This window comes from Lissotriton vulgaris, chromosome 4_1 (genome assembly GCF_964263255.1).
Source record: "Lissotriton vulgaris chromosome 4_1, aLisVul1.2, whole genome shotgun sequence".
NCBI classification, from domain to species: Eukaryota; Metazoa; Chordata; class Amphibia; order Caudata; family Salamandridae; genus Lissotriton; species Lissotriton vulgaris.
The window spans coordinates 604,411,627-604,438,915 of record NC_141691.1 but is presented as its reverse complement, the minus strand read 5'-3'; the positions used below and the strand labels follow the sequence as shown (position 1 = coordinate 604,438,915).

The window sequence follows — 27,289 nt, the reverse complement described above, 5'->3', positions numbered from 1 at the left end:
GAGAGGAGCATTGGAGAATCGCTTATTGGAGTAAACAAATCTGATACATAAGGAAATAGAGACCGTCTATGATGATTACCAGAATGAGTTAAGTAAAATAGCGAATTATTTCAGGCCTATTTCACAAACATGGAGGTCGGATGAAAGGATAGTGAATGAACTTGAGAGGGGACTGGGAGTACTAAATAAAATCCTAAAATGAGTGTGGAACAGAAGCTGTTTATTTAACTTCAATTAAAATGGAGGATACAATGTCCCTAGGTTCCACTGGTCGATATATTTCTAGCCCTAACCCAATGCTGCTCTAAAAAGGGGGCAAAAAGTGGAGGAGTAACTGTCACAAAAGCCCAGTTCCCTATACCTGCATAATCCTCACTGACTCAACTCCATGATCGGGTCACCGTAACTGTAGTTATCTTTTTTACTAAACTAGTGTAATTCACTTGTTGTAGGGCTACTCCAAATCATGTTTCCTGGCTTACCATCAGACCCCTTCGCTTTCACTGCATCACACTTGCTTAAAAACTTTAAATCTATTCCCTAACCAAGAAACTTCAATTTGTGACACTGATCATTGGCCACAAGATGCTTCAGTGCTGTACTCTTACCTCCGTATACATTTTTCCAATCATACTGTCCAGCTAGGTCTACCTTGTTGAACCTACTGAAAACCGCCCATTCAGATGCAGCTTTGTTGGGTAGGACCTTATGCATCAGAGGATATACCCTTTGGGAAGCTCACTCAACACATCAGACTTAAGAATGACTTGATACATGTTTGGCAGGAAACCGAAGACATTCCGTCGGCTCTGCTTGAGCGTAGCAGTGTCTTACCTATAGGCTATTTAGCTCTTCACTCTCAATCTGCTGTTCATAGTCGCACATCAGTCGGCTGTTCTACATTTGGCTTGATCACTGGCAGTGGCAGGAGCAGAAGCATTCTTAATGGGCCTTTGACTAACAAGCTTTAGCATGTCCTGCCCTTGCAAGGAGCTTACAGTGAGTAGCTACTGGGACATGCCGTGCGCTATGAAATCTCTTCGCAATTACAATAGCCCATGCCCTTAAGTCCACTATGATAGAGCCCTTACATGTTTAATCAGCAGTCTGTCGTGCTTCACAAAAGTCATAAATAACCAAATATCCAGTGATGCAAGAGTTTAACATCAGGATGTCAGGGGTAATTGTCATTTTGCATACGAAGAGGATGCTGCAGATGGCTAGCGTTATGTACAGCACTGGGGAGGCCTTACCTGAAGCATTGTCTTATTCTTGAAGACAGTTCACTAGAGAACAATGGCTGATATGTGATGCTTCAAAGGACTGATACCAGGATGCTGCATCATCTGCATGAGAAACTTTACGGCGAGAAGCACTCCTAGTTACATCTATATTTTGTAGGAGAGTGGTATCTGACAGATGTTTAAATACATTAATGTTTATATTCAGTAATATTGGACGCTCTGCATTCCAGTGGGAGTCTGGGCCTGGATCAGGAGGTCATATATTCAGACTTTTCTCAAGGACACCAGAGAATACCAAGAAACTTTCTGTATTGCAAAATTATTAAATGCATGTGGTTCCACGCCAGGTATCGTAGTCGGTCACAAACATTGGTTACAAATTACTGGGGCAAAACAAAGTATATAGTAATCATAGTGGTAAAGGATAGCTAGACAAACCAGTATTTTCAGTGATAAGGGACTTGAGCACAACTGCAGGATGACTCTGTACCATGCCACCTTCAGTTGACTGGGGATTTTGAGACATCAGTATTGCATATGGGGCGATGTGGCTCACAAATATTGGAGACTCCTCTCAGTTATAAAAACGACATAAGAGTCTGGTCCTTTAGATGCCATCTTTTAATATGTTCGTTTTGGGTGTGTCAAGATTTACAACTTTAAATGGGATTTTCCAGATGAGATATTTTGACCATTATAAAGTAACTAATGGCTGCAACACTTAAGTAATCATCCATGTACCTAGGAGCGACGTGGACCGGGGGAGATGATCCACGGAAATTCTGTATTTCTGTGTTTCTAAATTAATAGAGTAATTTGAGAAATTAATTCATTTTCTTTCTCACAAAACATGTTCTTTCAATTGTAAGCTGTTAATAGAAAAACAAACTGTTCATGCTGTTCTTCAAATGATGTCTAATTTTAACACAAAGCGGTGGAAGAAATACACTTCCATATTTTTAGGTCCTTAATTTACTTGCCGAAAGTGTTTCAAAAGGTAATTTTAGAATGTTTGCGGTCCTCTTTGTTCTCAGTACAAGTTCACCTTGAAGCAAAAGCATTGATTGAACTAAAACAAAACCTCTTCGCTGGAATTAAAAGCTTTCTTAACACCATTTGTCATTGTGGCTCTTATAATGGAAGCTGTATTTTTGTAAGTAACGTTGTTCCTAAGCCGGTTTTTCACCACAATTTTTTAGCAAGTTCTTCTGTGTCTTTTAATTTGTTTTCTGTTCGAAAAAAACTATATTAGTTACTTGACAAGTGGCATGCGGACCGAACAGTAATGTGGCTTGTTCCCTGAGGTCAGCTTCTTTGGGCGAGTCTAGATGGTTCTGTTTTCAGGAGTAACCCATAACACAGGCTGGTGAGGAGTTCCTCATCCGCAATGACATAATTATTTTCGAATACATTTGTTGTTTTCAAGTGGGTTTTGACCTATATCAAAAAGTCAGACTGGAAGGGGGCATCCACTGACAACTAAAAAGCTTATCCTCTTACCTAATCGTACATCATCAACAATCACAAGAGTAAGGCTCTGGAATGTCTTTTGATTTGATAACTTCTGGTTGGGTGATAAAACCTATTGTGACATCATTCACCAGATGCCTCCTTTGAAATACTTTTAACCCATAGTTTTTGGTACAGATGGATGTGATATTAGAAAAAGCTAAATATCATAAAAGATAATATACTTGTTTGTGTTCCTTTAACGTGTGTTGGGGATGTTGTAAAAATATTGCGACTAATGCCCATCAGGGGTTCAGAGTAAGAAGGATATAGGGTGTAGTTGGGATTTAAGGGCATCATCATCATGATATTAACTGAATCTTGTCTTTCCACAGTACTGTGTCTGGACTGACGGACTCAATGCTCTCCTTGGAAAGGATATGACAAGCGAATTGACACAAAATGACTTGGACACGCTGTTGAGCATGGAGATAAAGCTGCGTTTACTCGACTTAGAAAACATTCAGATTCCGGATGCCCCTCCGCCCATCCCGAAGGAACCCAGCAACTATGATTTTGTTTATGACTGTAACTGAAGCCACCAACAGCACCTCGGGTTTCAACTGGAAATTCAACTGGAGATGGAAACAAATATATACACAGCTGTCCAGCTTGAGCTGTATATTGCTTCAGAGCACGCTGTTTGCATACACCCTGCTGTCTTACCTTTACCTCCAATTGAAAATGTACAATGCTCCAACCTGGTGTTCCTGTTACTCCAGTTAAATGACCTTGCTTCAGTGAGAATTACCTTGTGACTAAATAACTATGCTCACTCCAAAAAGACAGTATGCTATTATTGCTCAAAGATGGATGAGAACCAGGCTGCCTGTTGGGTTGCCTAGGATGAAAAACAAAGTTCCGATCTAGGCTGTTGAACTGGACTTGGAGAGTGTGGTGGAGACCAATAGCTGTTAGTGCTGTTCCTTGTACCGAAAGAGACAGAGCGGGCTCACATCTGCTTCCAATAGAGACTTCTCTCAGTTTTTGGATCACTAAAGGACATTTTCAGTGTTGTCCTTAAGTGGTTAGAAAGGCAATGTTGACTTCAACTATTTGCAGTGCTGCACTGTTTTCTTAATACACTTCACTTCCATTGGAATCCTCTGTTTTCCTCTGCAATATTAGGTGAAAGCACAAATTGTGAGGCCAGTAGTTGTATCTCTTGTCTGTTCATTCATACATGGCCTGGTTAATCTCGCCTATTTAAATAGGTATGATTTGGGTATGTATTGCAAATCTGAAACGTCTGTAAATTTATATATGCTCCTGGGTAGTCTCATATGACTCCTATAAAAAATTGGTAAGCTGTTGCTTACCATTCCTAAACTTCCCCTAATTCTCAGAATCAAACGGTTGCTTGGAAATCATGTGTCTGGCATATTTTGATATCTGCTTTAGTGAAAGGCGGTTAAAACAAACAAGAGTGCAGACATAGAAAAGCAGAATTTATTTTTCCTGGCTACTAGACATATTCCAGTTCCTCTGCTTGATCCACATTTTAATGTGTTGGGCTGATATCTTGCATTACTTCATGGACAAGCATACATCAGCAATAATACACATCAGTATGTCCAGTTAAGAAGGATGGTATGTTCACTTGTGGAGGAGTTAGTGTTGCTTGTCACTTCACAAATGATGAAGTAGCTTAAATTAAAATTGTCACCATCTTCCTGTAGTACGTAGTACAGCATTCATATTGACATTTTTGCCTTTAATTGAGGCTAGGAGCTTTTTTTATTTCATTTCAGAATCTATGCTTTCTTCCGATTGTGTGGATCCACCCAAAGGAATGATTTCACGGAGGAGGGGGGGGGGGTTCTTTATCCCTCCATTCCAGCTAATTGAGTGGTTTCGGAAATAAATATGAAAGTAAAAAAAAGAAGAAAACAAAAAGAAACCAACCTAGCCTTGTTGGGAGTTCCGGGCCAATACTATTTCAGTCAGTCTACTCAGACTTCAATTAAAAATCCACTATATAACCATCTTATCAGTGCAAAGAGAAGACTTCAAAGCTAAGCCCTAGAGTTTAACATTTTATTTAAAAGACTCGTGGAGGGAAAACGTACCAGTGCTCTACCCCGGAACTCATACTTTTTAAGATTCTATTTCTATTAGTTCTTTAAAAGCACTTGTTAAAATTTCTTCTTGTTAGTGCTGATTGCGAGATAATCGAGCTTGTTGACTGCTACCATTTCGTTATTCATTGACTGATGATGTGCTATCAGTGGAAAAACTGATTTTGCCACTCATTTGTAAGATCTTGTCTGGTCGATCCTAGCACTAAAATGCCACAATTTCTTCTTTTTGTATTTATCACACTTAAGAAGATTTAAATTCCCTTTTCACAGCTCTGTCTGGTGCAATTATTATTTATTCATTAATCATGAAAAATAAAAGATATAGTAGCCCCTGAAACAACATCCCATGGATTTTGAGATAACTGCCTAGATAAATAAGTATATATATATATCTTTTTTTTCGCTTACGCTAACTGTTTCCTTCTAAGGTGGTTAGTATTGACCACTGTTCAGGTTTACATCCTTATTAATGTTACAGTGTTACAGATTTGCAAGGGTTTTTTGTACAAAAGAGTTTACCTTTTTATTTGCCAATTCTATATTTAATGAAGGATATAAAGTACATTGATGTTTGTAAATGTTTTTAATTTTTTTTTATTCCATATGGAATGTTTGCTCTGGAATAGAAAGCACTCCCATCTATTTGCTGTTAAATAAAATTTGAATTGCGGCGGTTGTTTTGACTATTCGTATTTCATGTTGTCATTGATTTGTGATTACTCAATTGAACTTTTTTAACACCTCTCCTGATTAAATAACCAAGGTTTTGGATGCGATAGAACATACAATACTAAAATATGAAGCACGTACAGAACTATAAATTATAAACAATGTGGAAAACACAAGTACTCTTAAGTTACCTGAATGAACAGTTTTACCCTCCAGTCAAAGGTATAGTACATGTAGATGCTGTCAACCAAAGATAATTTTCAGAGTTGTGTGTGTGTGTGTGTGTGTGCGCGCATGTGTGTGTGGTGACTACTAGCTAGGTGAGAATGAATGGAGGAGCTCCTTCCACTGACTTGGTGACTAACTTGAGTAATAAAGGCTCTGCCAATATCGATCTGATCAGTCCATAAAACAATGATACAATGAATGTCTCCTATTATATTTTATATGTGTTGTAATTCGACTTTAGCAACTGCTTCGTCACACTGTTTAGGTACTCATGTTTTTATTTCATAAGGCACATCCATTGCTTATCAACTCAGCCTACTTGTTTAACCTTTCTGACTTAGTCGAGGCAAAGTTCACAAGGGGAGATTGCAATGGAAAGAAGAACGACTTCGTTCACAGAGTTTCTGCTTGCACAAAAAAACCCTTGGTACAACCATTGAAAAAATATGTACAGTACTTGTGAACACACTGTGTCTTGATAAAGCATGCTGTGTAAAACCAGTTGTCTGAGTTTATAAGCAGAAAAGGAAAAGCACAGACATTTTAACCTAACATGTTTATTGATGCTTCTCTTAACAATAGTCAAACCCTTTCTGCATGGGAAGCCAATTCTATGATGGTGGCACCAGAATTTAGATAACATTTCCACATTACAATGTAACAATACAAAGAGGACCAATAATATATTTTATCATGGTGTAGAGAGGCTTCTAAACTACACATTGTGAGGTTATGGGATCATGATCATTGATGGATATGATAGGCTGATATTACTATTCTGTGGCAATCATGATTGTCTCATTTTTGTTGTTCATTGTATTAAAGAGGACGGCATCCTTTTTTTTCTCAAAGTGTTTCTTATTTATCACACAGGTTGGCCTTTTTAATCCCCCAAGCATTGGTTGCTGTAGGTGTTCTTATTAAAAACTTCAGTTAGGGAGCTAAACACCACAAATGCAAGTGACCAAAGTCCATTTTGGTTGGTTGGCCCTATCTACCAAACAGATTACAGATCTCTGTTTGTCTTACTAGCATTCCAAAGATAAACAGTGCCTCAAAGCAACTGCAGTCCACTCGTTTTGTTTTGTTCCTCCATAGAATCATATAATAAATAAGAATTTCAGCATTTCTGTTGATTTGGACTCATGCCTGATACAAATTCCAAAGCATTAAGTGGCATTTGGAATTATAAAGGAAATTTGTCAGAGTTTTCCCGAGAAATGGTTCAGCTGTCAGGGTTCCTTCTGCCTATCTGAGACCTTGAAAGGCCAGTTGATTGGTCATTTATCACTATTACAGGAGTTCACAGACCTCAGGCCAGAAATTCTCAGAAACATTGTCAGGACAAGATTGCTGAGATCCACACTTTAACTGGGTTTGCCAGTAGGATCTTGTACACTGTAGGCAACAGATAGCTAGCACACAAAGTAGTTTGCTGCCTTAATATGGGCAGTTGAAGAAAGATTCAACAGCTACCTTTAAGGAGCTTAGTGCACTAATTAAAATCAGTTAACCGCTGATGTTTTGTCTGCCAAACTTGATACACAGAGTTAGACAATTAGCTAAGTTATTTTGTATGTCATTCTGCTGTGGTGTACTCACCTGTTTGAGTGATGAGTGAGTGTTATGTAGGGTACAGTTACTCTTCATCCTGACCAGAACAAAGAGAGCAAAGCCACATTTGAAAAAGGGGGGGATGGTCCTTGACTATAAATTGGTACCAAGCTTATATCATTATCATTTGTTTCTCGATGATGCGATTAAATCTGCATGTGTTGATCAAAAGGGACTTTCATGTCCGCGCGGTCCCGATACTGCACAGACACCGACGAAGGTTGTTCCGCGATATTCAGCAACTGCCCCAGCTTTCAAACGGTCACTTGGGGACACGTCATTAGAAAATCGAAGCTACACCTCAAATTATTCAACAGAGGCAACGTTGGCACCCTTGAGTGCTTCCACCACCGGCAGGCCCGAGGGGGCACCGGTAGGAATTCCCAACTAGTTCCTTTTTAGTGGCCCAACATGAAAGTCCCTTTTGATTGAATGTTAAGTTGAATCACTAGACCACCAAGAAGACACTAGGTGACCAACCCCCTTCAAGCTTGGACGGAGGTCCAACCTGAGCAGCACTATTGGTGTTCAATTCAGAATACGGCCAAGTCTTCCCCTCTCCTCCGACCCGCAGCTGAGGTCCTAAATACCCCAGGAGCATTAGGGTCGAAACGTCGACGCTTATCATTTTGGATGCCTGTACCCAGTCTAGTTTAAGTTTCTTCCCCTTCAATTGTTGTGGACAGGTTGTTATGATAGCGGGAGTTGTCCTGCTTTGGTTTCTGTAAATAGTGCAATTTTATATTACACTCGCTTTACTTTCCCCTCTCCTCTCTACTTCACGGACTATACTCTGATAGTCCTTTGCGCCGTTTAGAACTGTTTTATGGTATTGTAAATAAATACGTGAATTTTGATACAACAAGAAATCAAAGTGTGGTTATAACCAATGTTTCTTTTCTCAAATTGATTCTGCTATAATTTGGGTACTGTCTATGCTTGCAGTTAATGTGCATATAACCGATAGTTCTCATATATATCTCCCCCATGTTGCTCTAATCGACACATGCAGATTTAATCGCATCATCGAGAAACAAATGATAATGATATAAGCTTGGTACCAATTTATAGTCAAGGACCATCCCCCCCCCCTTTTCATACTATTCATACCCAGGTCCTTTGATTCTGTGGGTGAACCCCATTGATTTAATAGCCACATTTGAGCCACAGACTCCTTGAAGTATCTGCCCAGTGCATATAAATATCTTCTGAAAAATAAAATTATAAATAAAAGGGGAGACCCTGCACTGAGTGGAGCAGTTTATTTATTTGTAATTGTCTGTATTATAAACCTGTCCTAATCAGTTAGCAGAGCTTGACAAGAGAGTAGTATTACCTTGTGCAATGAGGCACCATGAAATCATTAGAAAGGGACTGATTGATAGACGTAGTAGAGATGAATGTTTACTTGAACAGGTATGGTACATAGCCTGTATACATACATGTATAATTTAATCATTAGATTTTGCTGTAAATATGTCTTTAAAATGAGCGCTGCTGATAATGAAAAAGTATTGAGCCAGGTACACTGTCATGGAGATGTTAGAGAAAAGGAGCAATCCATATCAGGGATGCCATGAAGTGGATCGTTCATCGACTCTGAAACTTCGGGACCATAGCCCAAATGTCATCAACTAGTTGCTGAGGGGGGAAGCCCTGCACTCCACCAAATGCAGGATTTCCCAAGTGAATGGAAACCTCTGAGAAGGAATCAGTTGAGACTTTAACTCGGAAATGGTAAAGCCCAATGTTGTGAAAAGCTGTGTTATCTGGAGGTGGTCAACAACTGAATGTAACAAGACCGTCTTCAGCTGACAGTCGTCACAGTTTGGTAATACAGCAACTCCCAATAGGATAGGATCTGGACCAATGAGAGCATTTTATATCTGTATTTCCATACGTTGGCATTGAGGGGATGGAGGTTCAAGATAACCATGAGGCCCCATCCTTTTTGAGGATGACGAAATGGCAAGAGCAGCAACCCTTTCTCCTAGTCCTGCACATCTGTGTGGCACCTTTGGAGAGCAGCAGGCATACAACCTGTAGGAGATTGGACAGATGCTCTATGGAAATCCGTTCTATTGTTGGAGGGATATTGGGTGGGGCAGAAAAAAAGTTGGGGAAAACTTTTTTCTGAGTAGTCTGCAAAACCCATTTGTCAGATTTGACGGATTGCCACCTGGAAGGAAATGCCGGATCATGTCTCCAAATGTATGACAAGCGCCACTGATGTCTATTGGCTGGCCAATGTAGGAGGGGAAACAGACGTAGGAGGGGAAACAGACGTTGGAAGACGTTCGCCTGCTTCCTGCACTGTGCTTGTTGGATCTGCATCCACTACCCCAAAAGGACCGGGCTGTCCATTGCATCACTGGTTCAGAAGACTGTCTCGGTCCATAGTCCAACCCTCTGGAGTAACCCCATAATTTCTAAAATTGATGTGGGAATGGTTTGGCAGGGGCCAACAACCACAGTGAATGGGCTGTAGCTCTACTGTCCTTAAAGCATTCCAAAGCAGTGTCTGCATTCTTCCCCGAAGAGGCAGGAGGCCCGTTATAAGGCATGTCCTGCTGCAAAGTCTACACGTCGCTGGAGAACTCAGTGGACCTCTATGCATGTCAACAAAGGACCACATTGGCACCAACTATCCTGACAGTGCAATCCGTGGTATCCATACCTGCACAGATAATATATTTGGCCCTATCAAGTATCATCCGGGCCGAAGAAGCCCCTGGTCTTTCAGGACTTCACACCAGATCTTACTGGATGTGTCCCAAAAGGCAGATGTGTATCTGCCTATCAGACTGCATTTATTGGCCGCGGTGTAAGAATGGCTAAAGAAAACAGACATTTGCCAAAGCTGTCAATTCCTTTCAGATTCTCTAAATGGAGGATTGATTGGCAATGAATTAGGATTCACTGATTAAGGCCTGCACAATAAGTCAGGGTGGAGTGTGGTCCTTGATGAAAAAATCCAAATCACCAGGCACCGGCCTGTGACATCTGGCCATAACAGGTGGGAAAGGACATAGTTTCCACCAAATAGGATCAGAGTATCTGTGAAGGCTTCATTACATTGGAAGGCTCAGATGTTGCTGGTCCCAGCTTCAGAATTTCTGTCAAAACAATTGTGTTAGTCTCAACGAATGGCTGCTGTCACTCTAGCACCTCAACCGTCCTCTGAAACACCACACCGCTCTCTTTTACATTTGTGGACTATGTGGCAAGTCAATCTCTGTCTCAGGGAAGGTGTCAAGCCAGTGCATTTCTGTATATCGAGGTATAAGGCATCATCAATGTAATTTCACAGTGTGACATCGCTCAAGTTCGAGACAACATCGGTTTGGGATCCAACATAGGCATCAGCACTGGCATGAACCAGTGTGCAGCATGAGGCCAGAGTAGAAGTCTGTACTGGAACAGGTGCAGACCTGGGAACAGGTCCTAAGGGGACAAGTGATGCCTAGATGTACCTGGTGGTGGTAGCCCAACTGGAGGACTCTTCGGTTCCGTAGGTCCTGAAGGCACACCAGAGGGAGCTGGAAATGCACTGAGTATTTGCAACTTGACTTCTTGGAAGGCTTTGATCAAGTATGGATTGGTGACAGCTTGGGGAACTCTAGGCCAGTTGGGACCAATTGAGTTATCAGCTCAATGACCGGTGACCTTGATGGAATAGATTTATGTCTAGATTCTCTTGCTCCTTCTCCTTGGAGTCAGAGTGGCATGATGTAAAGTGAGAATCAATTCAATTTTTATGCTTGCATTTAGACTTGTAATTGGACGTACATGAAGACGTAAAGTGGGAAGTTGAACGGTTGCAGTAGCACTTATTATATGACATAGAATTGTGTCATGAGTCCAGATTCCAATAACGTACCTCATGCAGATCTGCGACTGACATTTGCTTTGTGCAGTTGTGGCAGGGCCTGAATCCTGACGTGTTTGGTGGGTACATCGTTTGAAGTTGTCCGAAAATTTGACAGTACGAGAGTGGAGCTCCCATCTCCACATCAGTAGGTGCACAAATAAAGAAACCAACATCAGTGTTCAGGGGTGGCTCTCAAATCGGACTCTGTTGCATCAATTCAGAGGCAATATGGAGCCATGATTGAGATGCGTGGTGCCACCCAGTGGCATTCAGGAACGCCTCTATGAAAAATCTCCGGATCTAAACTAGTAGTCTAGTGCCTGGGGAATAATTTAAGATGAAAGGTGAACAATCTTCAAAGTGTTTATCAATATATATATATATATATATATATATATATATATATATATATATATATATATATATATATATATATATATATATATATATATATATATATTCGGTATGTAAACGTCCAAAGAGCCAGCAACTGGATAGATAGACGAAGCAAGACCCATAGATAGTGCAGAATTCCTTTATTTAGAGACCCAACACCAGTCCGCCATGACGCGTTTTGGCTTCACCAAGCCTTGATCACATGACACCGACATGGGGGCTGATGACCCATTTTAAAGTGCACAGTGTTAATTTACATAATGGATATGGAAGAGTTACTATCAGTCTTTATCGCGTATTGCACAAAGCAAGGACTTCACCCAAAACTAGCTATCTGAACCATACATCAGCATAAAATGTTTATATGCAAATATTCAGTTCTAGATAGTTTTCCCTCAGTATTGCACAATATTATATAGATGAGTGAGTAGTTGGAGGCAATTACGAATAATGTTAAAAACGAATACGCAAATAATCTGTTTTAAAACAATAAATATTCACAATCATCGCCCCAACTGCTAAAATGTGTATACTATTCTACTGTATGCTTAAATATCGGCAACAGAGAAAATATAAAAACACATATTGGTGCCAGAACATTTATAAACTGTATAATAAGTTTTTAAAAATTGGCAAACGTTCAGCCCAAGTGGGCATAAAGTGCAATATATGAGTTGCGTCCTTGTGCAAAATTGCAATGTACACCAGAGAAGGTATCGCCCAAGTGGGCAGAAACCACTGTGCAAAATACGCTATCATCATTATGCAAAATTGCAATCCAAACTCCATTATACAGTACATATAAAGAGCTACCAATGAGTTTAAAAACAGATGTTAAATATCATGTAATTATATTTGTGTGGAGGACTTATTAGTGGGGTAGTTCAAGGTTTTTTTTATACTTTTTACTAAATAGTAGGATTACGGCACTGTTTATTACTGTCTGTACAATACATTATCAGCAAAGTTACTTAAAGCAGCCTGTTTATAAGTAAGTGTAGCAATCCTCACTGGTATTGAGCCCGTTAGGTATCTTGGTGTCTAGTAAGATAATGTGCCTAGTCTCCAATTTCCTAAGTAAGGCCTCCCTGTCGCCACCTCTTCTCTGTGGAGGTACGGTGTCAATCACAAAATAGATTAAAAGTGAAGCATTTCTAGCGTGGACCTTGTCGAAATGCCTTGCAACCGGATACGCTGGATCTGCATTAGTAATAGCTCTCAGGTGTTGTAAGATCCTTTTGTACACCTGTGGTCTGGTACTCCCCACAATACCTCAGTCCACAGGGACATTTTAGTACATAAACTGCGTATTCCGATCTACAGTTCAACTTTTCTTTAATCATAAGGGGAGTAGGAAACAGTGGAGACAAGTATTCTTATCTGCTAACCCCGTTCTTACAGGCTTTACAGGTGGAGCAGCGCAAAAAGCCCCTACTACCAGACAACCACGAGCCCGTGGTTACTTCAGGACTGCTTGAGACTAGGCTGTCTTGCAAAGACCTGGCCTTTCTGAAGGTGATGTTAGGGGATTTATTCAGCAATTTTCCTATTATCGGATTACAGTTAATCAAAGACTAATGTTGTTTTATAATTTTATGTATGGCCTGATGTTGATTACTGTATCCAATAATTAAGCGAACTTCATTGTATGCTGTTTGTCTGTGGACTCTGACAGGGCTTATTACTGGGTCCAACAGAATCTTCCTGTCGCAATTCGCTCTTTTCATGGCACTATCAATGCAGGAATTGGTATAACCCCTATCCAAGAATCTAACCTTGCATGCATTTTGTGCTGTCTCACAGTCAGTACTATTGCTACAGATTCTCCTGATACAGAGCATTTCCCCGAAGGGGATACTCCTTATCAGATGCGCAGGATGGTGACTACTAGCATGCAGTAAGGAGTTGCCTGCCGTGGGTTTGCGGTAAAGCCTGCTTTCTAACTGACCATTGTTAACAAAGAATTCAACATCTAGGAACACAACAGCTTCCTCACTCATGTTACTGGTAAACTGTAAGTTTAGTCTATTAATATTGAGTTCCTCTATGAATGACGTTGCCTCTTCAGTAGAGCCCTCCCATATAAAAAAGAGGTCATCTATATATCTCCACCAAGTTTTGACCTTGGTGGTCATGGTCAGGTTAAAATCCCCCATGAGGACCTGCTCCTCCCAGTAACCCATGTGAAGACATGCGTAACTGGGAGAGAAGCAGGCCCCCATAGCTAGTCCCCTGGTTTGCAAGAACAGCTGATTCGAGAAAAGAAACACATTATTTTCCAGACATAGTATATATATAACCTAGTGGCAGTTGGCACTAGTGTAGTTAGGATTGCTTTTCCATAGGAAGAGCATTTTTGTGTTCCTCATAACTTTGCCACTGTTTGATGAATCTCCACGAACCTTTCCAAAAGGGTACTACTTTTTTACTAGTCTGTGCATGGAAAGTTTCAGGGTGATCTGTGAAGTGGGGGCCGAAAACTCAAAATCTCCTTGCATTTTCCATAGACTTCTTTAAGACCGACTACCAGAAAAACTGCTGAATGGAATTTCACCAATTTTGGGAGGAAGCTAGATCTTGGTCCACAGATTGTGCTTTTTGTAATTTGGAGTAAAATCGCTCAATAGTTTGTGAGAAATTAGGGCTACATAAATAATTGTATATCTGGAAGGTTGGGCACGCAAGAGACTCGAGAGACTCTCGCAGGAGCACCAACTTAAAAATAGAGCGTTCTGATTGACCCAGGGAGCTTTATTTTTTTGGGGCCATATTCCTCCCACAGGAGTGAGACTCCAGCTGGAGTGAGCGCTATGATTGGCCGCCAGCAACATCAGAAAAATATGGTAGCAGCTGTTACAGGACTTTGGGGCTTAGTCCCCTGTCCTGAAGTAAAAAACATAAAAGTAATAAAAGGCGGCTGAGTAGGGATACCCTTACACCCTGTAGCCTCCAATGGGAGTATTTTCGGTGCCCTGACTGGTCACCGGGCCACCCACCTTTAATTGGTAAGGGCTCCAGTTGATGGGGTCCACAGGGCTGATACCAGCTTGAGGAGGGGGGCTATCCAACCTCCCCTCTCTTTTATTTTTAATATTGGACCCTGAGGATGCTGTCAGCTTGGCAAGAGGCCCTCGTGACACCTTCCCCCTTTTTTTAGTAATGGACCTGGGGGATGGGGTCTCCGAGGCTTAAAAAGACTCAGCGAGGGGAGCCATGCGGCTCTTTCAAGCCCCCTAACTGTAAAAAAAAAAAATACGGCCCTGGGAATGGGATCCCCAGAACCTTTTATAGCTCTTAGGAAGGGGACATACAGCACCCCTTTCCCTTTCATTAGAAGGGCAGTGGGGGATAGGGATTGCAGGGCATAACAAGGCTCGGGAAGGGGGCACATGCCCCCTTCCCCTTTCTTTTTAGTAATGGCCCTGGGGGATGGGCTTCCCACGCCTAACAATTCTCAGGGGGTGGAGTCACGTGGCCTCAAGCACTTTGTTTGAAAAAAAAAAAAACTACCCTGGAGATGGTGTCCCCAGGGCTTAGTAAAGCTCTTGGGAGGGGGCCACGCAGCTCCTCTCCAAAAAGAAAGGCTGTTGGTAGATGGGGTGACCAGGACCTAACAAGGCTCTGTAAGGGGCCACATGGGTCCCGAGCGCCTAATAGGGCTCTGGGAGGGGGACCAGGCCCTCTTCCCCTTTATTTAACAAATAAAGGCCCTAGGAATGGGGTCCACAGGACTTAATATGGTTCGGGGAGGGTGGCCACTTGGCTCTCCTCCCCTTTAAAAAACATGGCCCTGCGGACCGCAGGGCCTATTAGGCCTAATTAGTTTGGGTAGAGGGGGGCATGTGGCCCCCTCCCTTTTAAGGCCGTGTGCAGCGGGGGTTAGCTTTACACATGGTCATAAAATATTACTTTACGTTTAAAAAAATACTTTACATTAACTTAAAAACCAGAGTTTAAAACAGCATTATAGGGCCGAATTATTATACCATCGGAGCGGGAATGAGGCCGGTCGACAAGTAGTCGGCAGTCCTACCTGCCATATAACAATTAGACTGCCATGTAGCCGGTCGTAAAATGCTTTTTCTTCTGTGACTTGTGCTGCGGCCCAGGAAAAGGGCTGTAGCACAAGTTGCAGTGGAAAAAGGCAGTTTTTGCACATCCATGCCCTGTCTGCCAGGCCTGACACACGCTGCATGGCTGTGTGGGAGGGCACTACAGGTGCCCCCCTAGGCCACTTAGCGGTGGCCTACCGGGGACAGGGGCTTGCTTTACCCCTAAAGTCCCTTTCGGGCTTCCTTTTCATGCCAACGTGAAAAAGCAGTTGGAAAGTGATACCCTAATCCCTACGGTGGTGCCTACGCAGGCACCGCCCTCAATGTAGTGTTTGGAATCAGACCGCCATCCCAACAGGATCTCTGAACCTGTCGGAGGTGACAGCCCTATCTCCATGATCTCTGCAGTCCACCCGCCGGTATTGTAATCTAGCGGTCAGTATTGTAAGTCTCTAAAGCAAAAAGAGGGCCACTGGAACCAAAATAGTAAGGCTGGGGTATTGACCAAAACAAACCAAAATTGTAAACAAATCAACCTGCCTTACAGCCAAGGACTATCTTGTCAAAAGTCCAAGGCGCTAGTGAGTCACAGTAGAGCCTTGTGAAAGTACACTTCTAAATCTTTTATATTAAAAAGAAGTTTCAATTTATTTAAATTACTCTTCATTTATGTAGATATGCAGACAGGCAGCAAATAGAACAAATGTTAGTAGTGTCCCTTGGGTTCACAAAAGCATGCATAGAGAACAGTAGGGAAAAAGACGATACTTTTTCATAATAATAAAATTGAACAATCGCTCTAAAAACATCCCTACTCACACCCCATGTGTTTTCATGCTATCCGTCAGACTCATACATCAGAGTCAAACTGCATTTATGACCCATCACATCAACAAGCATACAGCAAAACTTAATAAAATCAAAGACGTCTTTGGGAATAGCAAGAAACAACATCAAAATCGCAATTCATATTCAATTGAATACAAGCATCCAGTTTGCATAACAGTAATAACATTTGTGTGGATATTCCATAGGTGGCTGTAGAGTACATAAAGGGAGGTGAAATAGACAGCATTTTACCTCACAAGTAGTTCTAATGTATATTTTGAACAGTAATCATTTGATTCCAATATTATAACAATCAATTTTACGGGTCCTTGTATTCAGCAGTAGGTAAGCGCTGATGTGTGTTTCGTTGAGGACCAAGGGAAGGTCTCACCTTCAGGGCACAAAGGGAATAAAAGCCCCCAAAAGGGGTGGAGTAGGACCAAGCCATATTCCAGAGCGAGGTCAGATCCAAAATGTATATGACTGTATAACTGATTGTAGTAAAGGAAAGGGCCAAACACGCTTGATGTGTCCATGGGAGGCCAGCTGATACTCATAAAGAGGAAACAACACTCTTAAATAAGAAAGGGTGGAGGAATTGCTAGAAGGTTGTGAGTAATTCAGGATAACCAGAATATAATTTGAGTGATCCGACAGGGAACCAACTAGATCGAGAAATGGCGAGTTCCAAATGCGTTCAATAAGGCGGTCCAAGACTGAGACATGAGATATCATCAATGATGCCATATGCAGTGACACCAGTTTTGAAAGCTCAGTTGTCTTCCGGGGTCTTGCTGCTCCTTTATCTCTTTTCTAGCTGTTTAAAGGTATGTCTTGACTTATGAAGGGTGGGAGATAACCAGCGGGCTTTTTTGGAGTGTGGCTTGCCTGGCGCTTTCTTGATGGGAGCCAGTGTGTCAGACAGTTGGAGAGCCATTTGTGGAGGTTGCAAGCTGTGGTATTGGCTTCTGCTGAAGTTGAGGTGGGTGTTATGCTGAGGGAGGTGAGCTGTTCTTCGGTGACCTTGTTCCAGCTTCTGCGAGGATAGCGGTGGGTGTGGTGATGTACAGTGGGCTTGGTGAAAAAGAAGTGGATGCACTGGTGGTCGGTCCAAGGCAGCTCAAAGATGTGGCTGGAGGAAACGTTATCACTGGTGGTGAAGACGGGGATGAGCATGTGCCCTGCTGAGTGGGTTGGAGAGGTGACCCGTGTCTAAGTCCGATGGTGGCAAGGTTTTCCAGCAGGGATGCTGTGTTCTTGTCATTGGGGTTGTCCAGGTGAAAGTTGAGGTTGCAGAGGAGGATGTAGTTTGAGGAGGCAAGAGTGTGGGGTGCGATGAAGTCGATGAGGGAGTTGCTGAAGGGTGGACGGTTCTGGAAGGTCTGTAGATGAGAGCGCCACAAGGGTGTTTAGGTTGGTCTGAACCTGGAAGTGGAGGTGCTCCAGGTGGGTCGCGTGGTCGTCTGTGTGGATGGTGAGGCGGAGGGTGCTTTTTTGCACGATGGTGATGCCTCCACACATAAGCATTATATTATTGACTATTCCACTGGTCCAACGCCATGGGTTTCTCCCATAGTAATAGTGCGTAAAAAGGACAGTGAAGGAGCTGAACGCATATGCATTGGCATGCACCAGGCCATCAAGGCAATTGAATGAGAACAACATCCATGTCCAAACATTGCCGACATGATAAAACAATTAAATGGTACCAAGGTCTTCTCTCACCTTTATTTGAATAAAGGCTGGAACTTGAAGAAGATTGCAGATACATTATAGCCTTTTCTACACATGTTGGTCTGTTTTGGTACAAAAGACTAAAGGTTTGATTTAAATCTTGGTGGACAGGTTACTCAATCACAAAGGTGACAGATATCCCGTCCGTCCATAGGATATAATGGGATTTATGTTTAGGAGGATGGGATACCAGTCACCATTGTGACAGAGTAACAAGTCCACCAAGATTTAAATCAGGCCCTAGTGTTTGGTGTATCAACTGCTGAAGACATCATTTAACAGCCTGACTCCTACACAGACAACACCCAGCTCCTCCTCTCGCTGTCAGAAGACCCTTCAACCACCAGAGCCAACTCCAACATATGTACGATGAATATCACTAACTGGATGAAGGATAACTGTCTCAACTCAACATGGACAAGACGGAAGTCCTGATCTTTGGGAAGAACACCTCGACATGGAACGACGATTGGTGGCCTACTGAACTCGCCCCTCCCCCCCCCCATCCCCACAGCCCATGCCAGAAACCTCTACATCAACTTGGACAACAATGTATCTATGCAGAAACAGGTAAATGCAGTTGTTTCCACACCCTACACATGCTCTGAAAGATTTTTAGGTGGCTCACAATCAACATCAGAAGAACCTTCACTCAGGCCTTCATCGCTAGCAGGCTGGACTACAAGATATTCTTTAGATATGAATCACTGCATGCCTCCTGAAGGGACTACAGACAATACAAAATTCAGGGGCAAGACTCATCCTTAATGTCACCAGATGGACCTACATCACTCCACACCTCACGAAGCTACACTGGCTCCATTTCCAGAAGAGATGCCAGTTCAAGATGTTTGCCCAAGCATACAACGTGCTGCACAACAAAGGACAAGTATACATCAACAAACAAATGACCTTCCACTAACTGACCAGACGCCTGCGATCTGCCTCCCTCCTCTTCGAAGACACCCCCGGATCTGCTGAGCCAACAGCGGCAGTTGCTCCTTCTCTCACCTAGTAGCCAAAGCCTGGAACAACATTCTCCTTCGCCTTAGGACAGCCTAATCACTCTGAGTTTTTCAGGTGTTTCAGGGAAGAGATCAAACAGAAAATCAATGATATCTTTGAAAGAAATCTAGACATAAATTGATTTTTTTATTGTACTGGCTATTCAACAAATTAACAATAAATAATATATATCGAATTTTGAGAAGGGGTTGTGTGTAACTCTGTCCTTGTTTATCAGTTGGACTCTATACCAATAGTGTTGTAAATTTGGTAACCTGCGTAAAGACTATTTTTACATTAGTACGCTTGTCCCTATAGACTATAGTGACTCTTAAGGATTTCCGCTCAATAATCTGGAAAAGGAAATTTGTTGTTTTTTGAATGCTTGTTACCCATTCCTTTTCCAAGTAAAAGGGTATCTCCCTTTATATTTACCCACAGCAAGTTGTACCTACCAAGTGAACAGTGTCGTTAGTCGGGTGTGCCTTCACTTGGCACATTCAGCGTATTCTCCCTACCGCCAAGCTATTTAATGGCAAGGTCAGCCTCAACCCTACTTTTCAGACAAGGAGTAGTGACTACTTTATTCTTGTGATGCAAGGAAATCTGGAAAGATCAGCCAAGCCTTTTAGGTGGTGGCAAATAGTGAGGCTAGTGACAGCGGGACTGTCCTGTGAACAAAAGGGGCACTGAAAATAAGAAAAGCCACTGAGAGAAAAAAGCTAAGAAGTAAACGAGGGGCACTTCTTTTACTTTGTTTGGCTCCTTCTTTCTCTCAGCCCCCTTCTGTTTCCCAGTGTCCCTTTTGAAGGCGCATTGAGAGAAAGAAGGGCTCAGCGAAAGAAGAATTTCCTCTTTCTCTCTTTGCCTCTTCTTTTCATTGGCCCCTCAGAAGAGGCAAATTCAGCATGATATTTAATAAATGGAGTCCAACTCTTAATGGGGTTACCAATGTCCCTTTTATCAGCAACTCTCGGGTGGGGTTGCGCAGAATTACCCAGACAAATTGAGCCCACTTGTAATTGGCTCCATAAAGGGAAAAGACCAGAGCCAGCCTCAAGTATGGACATGAGCTGTGTAGAGGTGCCTCTGAGCGGTTAGGATTGATTTACACAACAGACTGGGGTGGACATGCTGCCCTATCAAAACCATAATGCAATCTACATGTTAAGAAACCAGTTCAGAAACATGTTTATCTTTTGTGGTGCTATGAATAGGGGTGTAATGACAAGCAGTAAAGCGGCATCTGGTGACATATGTTCTAGAAATCTTTAATATAGAACGCCAAATGGACATTAGCCCGGTAAGGTCAATGGTCAGTCTGAACCCAGAAAAGATTAAACTACATGGCCTAGAATACAACCTTCACTCGGCTATAAATCGGAGACTCGCAAAAACACACAGTTCCCACACCACAATTACTAAATGAATGCTTTGAAAGGGTAAGAAACCAATTTATTGTAACTTCCCTTAGACAACCTTATTTTGTGTCCATTATTTTATTCTTTTTGTATTTTTCAAAAATCGTAACAGAACAAAGGACAATACGTTCACAATATTTACAGGACTAAATGCACTTTGTACATGCTTCAAACACAGACATTATTTACAGAATCTAAAACATTTTTGCATCAAACATTAATACACAGACAAGAAAATATTACATTCAAAACATGAGAAAAACAAATTTTGAGGGGGAATATAAACAACTTAATGACTTGTTAGCGTTTAAATACTGGACCAGCCGGTCCTAGTGTGTTTCGAGATGGCAGTTTATTCCACCCAAACAAAACTGCCAAATAATCGGAGACTGGCAAATATGTTGTTCACAAAAGTCACAGCCACTTGAGAACTATGCCATGGGGTTACTCCACCACACCCCCATCACCGACTCACATTTCGATAGTATTGCAGCAGTTTTTTCGAATTTTAAGTTGATATAGCATCCCATGTCCACGCTGTAAACCTAGCTTATCTTTACGCCACTAGTGGGAGCTTTGCCCCCCCCCCCCCTCCTACCCCCCCCCCGTCCCAAAAACATATTCTATTCTATTCTTGGAAGTCTATGTATGGCTGCCCAACGGGCCACACATCGCTTAACAGACCATACCAGACCCACAGCGTCAGCACCTCGGTCAATAACACCGTCTCCAGATGTTAAATACGTTAGTCTACGGCCTTATTTGACTAACAAAATTAAGATAAAATGATCAATTCTCACGAGAGTTACAGATTTCTTTAGACTTAAAGAGAGATATACAGCAAACACATTTTTGCCTAAGAATTATTAAATTAAAAATCCTAACCCTTCAAGAAAATGAAGACAGAAATGCACAGGTGCCAAATTTAAATAGTAATTTTGTTCAGCTGGAAACGCAGCAACAGAGAAAGCCACGAGTGCTCCATCTCCGAGCAGGTTTCATTGGAAATGCAAGCAGCAGAAACGCAGATGAAATTGAGGGGAGGCAGATAGGAGGAGATAATGACATATTGTAAAAATCCAATATCAACGAAATTGAAATGGGCAGGGAGCGCACAGGCGAATTAGACTGAGATAGAAAGAAATGTCATTAGCGACAATCACAAGGGAAGTATGGAAAAATGGAACAAACAAAAAGTGATCTGTCTGACTTCTAAGAGGTGAGGCAGCCGCACCTCCTCCACGTGCCATAAATACTCGAAGTAAAAGAGGGGGCACTCCTTTTCTAAAGTGGTGACAGGAATGCAGCAGAGTGACCATATTTACACTCTTCTGGTTAGCCCGCGCTACCGTATGACCACCCTCGGTGGACGTACTTTTTCAACTACTCTGCCGGCAGCTTGGAATAAGTTACCATTAGGCCTACGGAAGGAACCAAATCTGTTGCCTTTTAGGCGAATGTTAAAAACGGTGCTCTTTCGAGAAGCGTGGGGTTTGATATAACTCGGTTGCCTGATTTCTGTAACGATCAGTTTTTCAAGTACAAGCGCTTAGAGACCAATCGGTGATAATGCGCTATACAAATGTAATAAATAAATAAATGGTTGCCTTTAGAAACATATTATTCTCAAGTACGAATCCATCTCTACCGTTGACCATTACACAAGCGTTACTCCATATCAGAGAAGACCTTGTCTTTCCCACAGACCTGGGCAGGGCATCAATTTCTCACATGAGAGTGGCAGTAGGTTATTTCAGTAGACAGCCAAAACCTGTGTGTAGTGGGGAATAAAGCTTTCTACAATACTTCTGCAATTTACAATTTGTAATGCAAATAGTAATAATGCAAGGGCACATATTCTGTACATATGACAGCAACATGTATGACGCAGAGGCATATTGATGAATTTAATTAATTTAGCCTCCGACCCCATGTTCCAAGGAGAGATACCCATGATCGAGCCGACAACGCTCCTGGCAGCAAATGAAGACATTATAATGTGATCAACCATAAGGTAGGTCTCCAAGGTGCAGCCCAAGCTCCCCCTAACATCTGCCCCAAGCCTTCTTAAGCAGTCCCTTAGGCCATAGTCTTTACATCCAGTTTAGATACCATGTACCTGTCCGTCATCTTTGCGTTACAGACTTCTGCAATTGTATCTTTTCTTAAAAACCTGCTTATGAAAGCAGGATGGTTCAGGGGGGGAATAGGCACTTTGCCTTAAGATTTGGTTGTGTGCAGGGACAAATAGAAAAACTCCTAGGGTAGCCAAGGTGCTACAAACCTATCGCCTGCCTTCACTCATTCAACTCAATTTACCTCTCGCCTACCAATGTGTTTGAATGGTGCCAGGTTCAGCGGGAGAAACTTAAAGGTCCTATGCTAGCGAGCACCATTTTACCCGCATGGTGCTCATACATTTTTAGATAGCCGCAGAGCTGTTGAAAGGAATTTCCCACTCAGGACATGCTGATATATTTACTCCTTTAAATAGTTTTTTCCAGTGAGAGAAATGGGAGATAACAGATCCACATTTAATTTGTTTATAGATATTATTTTCCCTAGTAAAAAAATTAATAAATATGCAAATGCACATTTAAAGCACATTTCGATATGTGGAATTTTCCACATAGTGAAAATGTGCATGTATAAATTTTATGCATATGAGTACTCCTGGAATTCTGAGGGAATTCTATGAAACTGCAAATTAGCTCCAAATATAGGGGTAATTCTATGGTGGAAGTTCCAGACTTTTATTTCATACTTTTGTGAATTGGGCACCCGGTCTGTAGTTCTATCTCACTATTTTGTTACATAGGGTATCACTTATCGGCCAATAGTCGGTACCTCGCCCTAATAAAAAAACTACCATGTGACCCCACAACTGTAATTTCTGGGCTGATTAAGACCATCATAACACCAGTTAAAGAACAAGGATTTATTAGTGATAGTGAATTTAGATTTCTGAACAAAACTTCTCCTAAAATGCGAGTTAATTTAACACTTTCAAAATTCATAATGATGCTCGATCACTACCAGGCAGACCCATCATCTCAGGTTGTGGTTCACTGCTCGAACCCCTTTGACCATTGACTACTTTCTAAAGCCACTTGTTTTCCAGACTTCGACCTATATTCGAGACACCACACAGTTTATAACTTGTTTTGAAAATCATCCATTTTTGAATACAGAACAAATTTTGGTTGCTTTTGATATCCAGTCCCTTTATATGACCATTCCCCAACAGGATGCTATAGAGGTGGTAAGAGACATATTGAATAGTCAACCTACCCCCATGGTCGTCCCAACGGACTTCATCATTGATCTTTTAAGTATTGATATACAAAACAAGTCTTTAAACTTCGAGGCAAATATTACCTTCAAATTATGGGAGTTGCAATGGGGGCTTCCTTTGCGCCTAATCTAGCCTATCTTTATATGTATGATTTTGAAAAAAAGATTTCTGTTGAGTGAAAACAATGGATTTTCTCACAATATAACTACAAGGAAAGGTTATATTGATGATGTTTTCATGATTTGGTGAGGGTCATCAAATGAATTTAGCAATTTCCGTCATTGGCTTAACGAAAGAAATCCTAATATCAGGTTTACGTTGAACTCAAGCTCCAAGGAGATATATTTCCTTGATGGTTTGACATGATAATGGGTCTTTGTATGCATCATTATATCGCAAAACCATTGAGAAGAATTTTACACTACAAAATTAAAGTTTTCACCCATGCAGTTTACATGACAACTTGCGCTTCAGTCAATTTATCCAAATTTGCCAAAATTGTACTAAGAAGGTTGACTGCTTCCAGGAGTAAGAAAATCTAATTTCCCGCCTTTTAAAGAGGGGTTACCACAAAATATTATTAACAAGAGTACATAAAAAGTCTTGGTTTTTACATCTGGAAAGTGTATCATTCCCTGAAAAGAAGCCCTTCTCGCAATAGAGACTTACCTTTGTTACTCAGTTTACATCAGTGAGTAATAAGATTAAGAATCATGTTCTCTAAAACAGGAACATTTTTTATATCATTAGTGACTGATCTAGAAGTCCCATTATTCTCCTTCAAAAGAAGAAGGAACCTTAGGGATCAGTTAGTGAAGGCTGACTATCCTGGTGAGACCACACTTATGAGTTGTATTTCTCAATCTTGGGGTTTGAGCCCAGTAATTGGGCATTTCAAATTTGGATCATGCAGTGTTTGTGAGCACACATTCAACACTAAGGTATTCTAACATCTTAATGTGAAATGTTCTCTCACTTGTCACACAAATTGTAATCCTCAGAATGTCGTTTATGCCATCCAGTGTCAGTGTGATAAAATCTACATTGAGATGACTACCCAATGGGTTTGTTGCAGGATCATGCAACACAGTAGCAGAATATGCTTTGGGTCATCACTGCATCTCTGGTCGAACATTCGCTGCAAAATCAGACACTCAATACAACATATTAAAAGGAACGTCTTTGAACAAGTATTGAATAGAGATAATGTCACCAACATTTCTCAGACCCTAATGATGTTAAAATGTAAATGGATGGATTTTTTTAACTCTGCAATCAGAGATCTGAATATCAATGACGAAACCTTACAGACTGTATCTACCTACAGTCTTTGAATTCTTGACTCCTGTCCCTTTAGGATTTTTGTGATTTAATGTAACCTGTATTTTGTATGTACCTGTACTTCTGGATTTCTATGAACTTTATATGTGTATTTGGTCATAAATTGAACTTTCTCTTTTTATACCGGACCACTCTGGTTTCTCCTTCTCCTTTCATTGTTGTTTGGGTCTCTATTTTTCATTAGTTCTTGTTATTTGCTCAATTTTCGTTTGTTGAGCATTGTATTTTAAATGCCAGAGGTTAGGTATCATGCCCTGACTTTTTTTTATATCAGAGGTGCCAACAGTATTGTGCACATGTTTGAAATTTGACTTTTATGTAGCTTTTGGTGGATTTATGTACCGAATTGTGGATTGTATCAATAAGTAGTCCTCGTTTGTGTGCACGGTATATGTGCATCTATGGGTGATTTTCTATTTATAGCTGTTTTGATCGGCTTCCTGTTTAGAATGGTCCCAATATAATGCACATGCCTTTTCTTTGGCGCATTAGTCAATATATATAATTTATATATATTTTTTAAACTTCCTTGTTGTTGCACACTTTGGGTATCTAAACTATGAAATGTTTATGGATTTTTTTGCAGATATGCTATTATTTTGATCTTTTGTTATTATCCCTGTTCACGGAGGAGCAAGTGAACTTCAATTTCCACTTCACTTCATGTCATTTCACGCAACGGGACTACAATTCCCATTTGATGTTACGATGTTCTATGTCTGAAACACAATTTATTTTTCCCTGGAAGCATGCAGTAATATCTGAACCATCCCTCATGTAAGGTTGTGAGCCCCCCAACTGTCACGGTCCATCAGTGCTTGACCATGACTTACATTGCCTGGCTGTTGAATATCACTTTGCATGCTCCTCATATTGCCTGGTTGCGAGTATCGCTTTGCGTGCTGATTCTAAGACTATTATTATATGTTGCAATGTTTAGTTCATAAACCTACTGTTCCTTGTAGGTGAGTGAACCTGATTACTATTGTTGCATATATACATCACAGAATCAGTGCTGCCAGAAGTGTGCATTTTGAGGGTACTGCTTCTGAGGAACCATCAGCTCTGACACCACCTGAATTTGTGCCATTCATATTATTAATTAGTTCTTCCCATACATATTATTAACTTTGTTTTTTGCTATTACCTCATGGTTGATTAAGTAAACTACAATTCCCAACCTCCATTGTGGCATCTGACATCATAAACTATGAATACCAGTCTATTTCATGGCGCCCAACGTTAAACGTGTTAGTCGCTTCCTGGAGACATGCAGGAATACTCAAACTGTTGATCTTCACTTGTAGATAGTTGTGAGCCCCAGTTCCAAGTTCTGCATTCTGCCTCGGTCAGACAGGGGACGCGAGAGTTGGCTCTTCTTGTCTTCTTAGGCCTTCTGGGCTTGTTTACATCAGTCAATGTTTTTGAAAACTAGCTGATGTGGAGACAGATAAAGATTTTCTTCCTAGCTCTTCTAGTAAGTTGCTTAGGTCGCTAAGTTATACCGTTCCGGTTCAACTTTGGCATTAGTTATTTCTAATTCCTCCTTTTATGTCGGGGTTTATTTAGTTGATTTACCTACATTGAATGGATGCTGTCCTGCGTGAGGTTTCTCGCCTTGTCTTCAGGTACTTTATAATATATTTGATTTTTGTTTTGGGTGATTTTGGTCCGGCTGTGTTTTTTTTTTTTTACAGATTGATTTATATTATTCCAGAACCAATGGTTTAGTCCGTCACCCTGAATATGTTTATAATCCTCTGTGGAACTCTTTAGGTATGCTGTTTTTGGTGAAGCGGTCTCAATTTTTTCCCTTGCACCCACACTTTTGGTGAATCTTTCTTGAATTCTTTCTTTCTTTCTGGTTGCTTTCTTCTAAATGTTGTTTTGACAAACTGTCCTGATGATGGCCCTGGTCAATTTTACCATTGGGGTGAAAGGTCAATTTACGCTAAAGAATATAGACTGATTATATCACTATTTTATCTATATATAAATGTA

At 41.2% G+C, this 27,289-nt stretch overlaps 1 protein-coding gene across 4 annotated transcripts in view; it reads left to right on the top strand.

Moving 5' to 3' along the window:
- Positions 1 to 5,518, top strand: part of ELMO1 (engulfment and cell motility 1) — a 1,507,126-nt gene extending 1,501,608 nt beyond the window's left edge. For all 4 annotated transcript variants that reach the window (XM_086964835.1, XM_086964834.1, XM_086964836.1 and 1 more), the window contains one exon: positions 3,089 to 5,518. In XM_086964835.1, the coding sequence (XP_086820961.1) occupies positions 3,089 to 3,289 (201 nt within the window). In that variant the 3' untranslated portion in view covers positions 3,290 to 5,518. The remainder of the gene's footprint in view (positions 1 to 3,088) is intronic.
- The last annotated feature ends 21,771 nt before the right edge of the window (positions 5,519 to 27,289 follow it).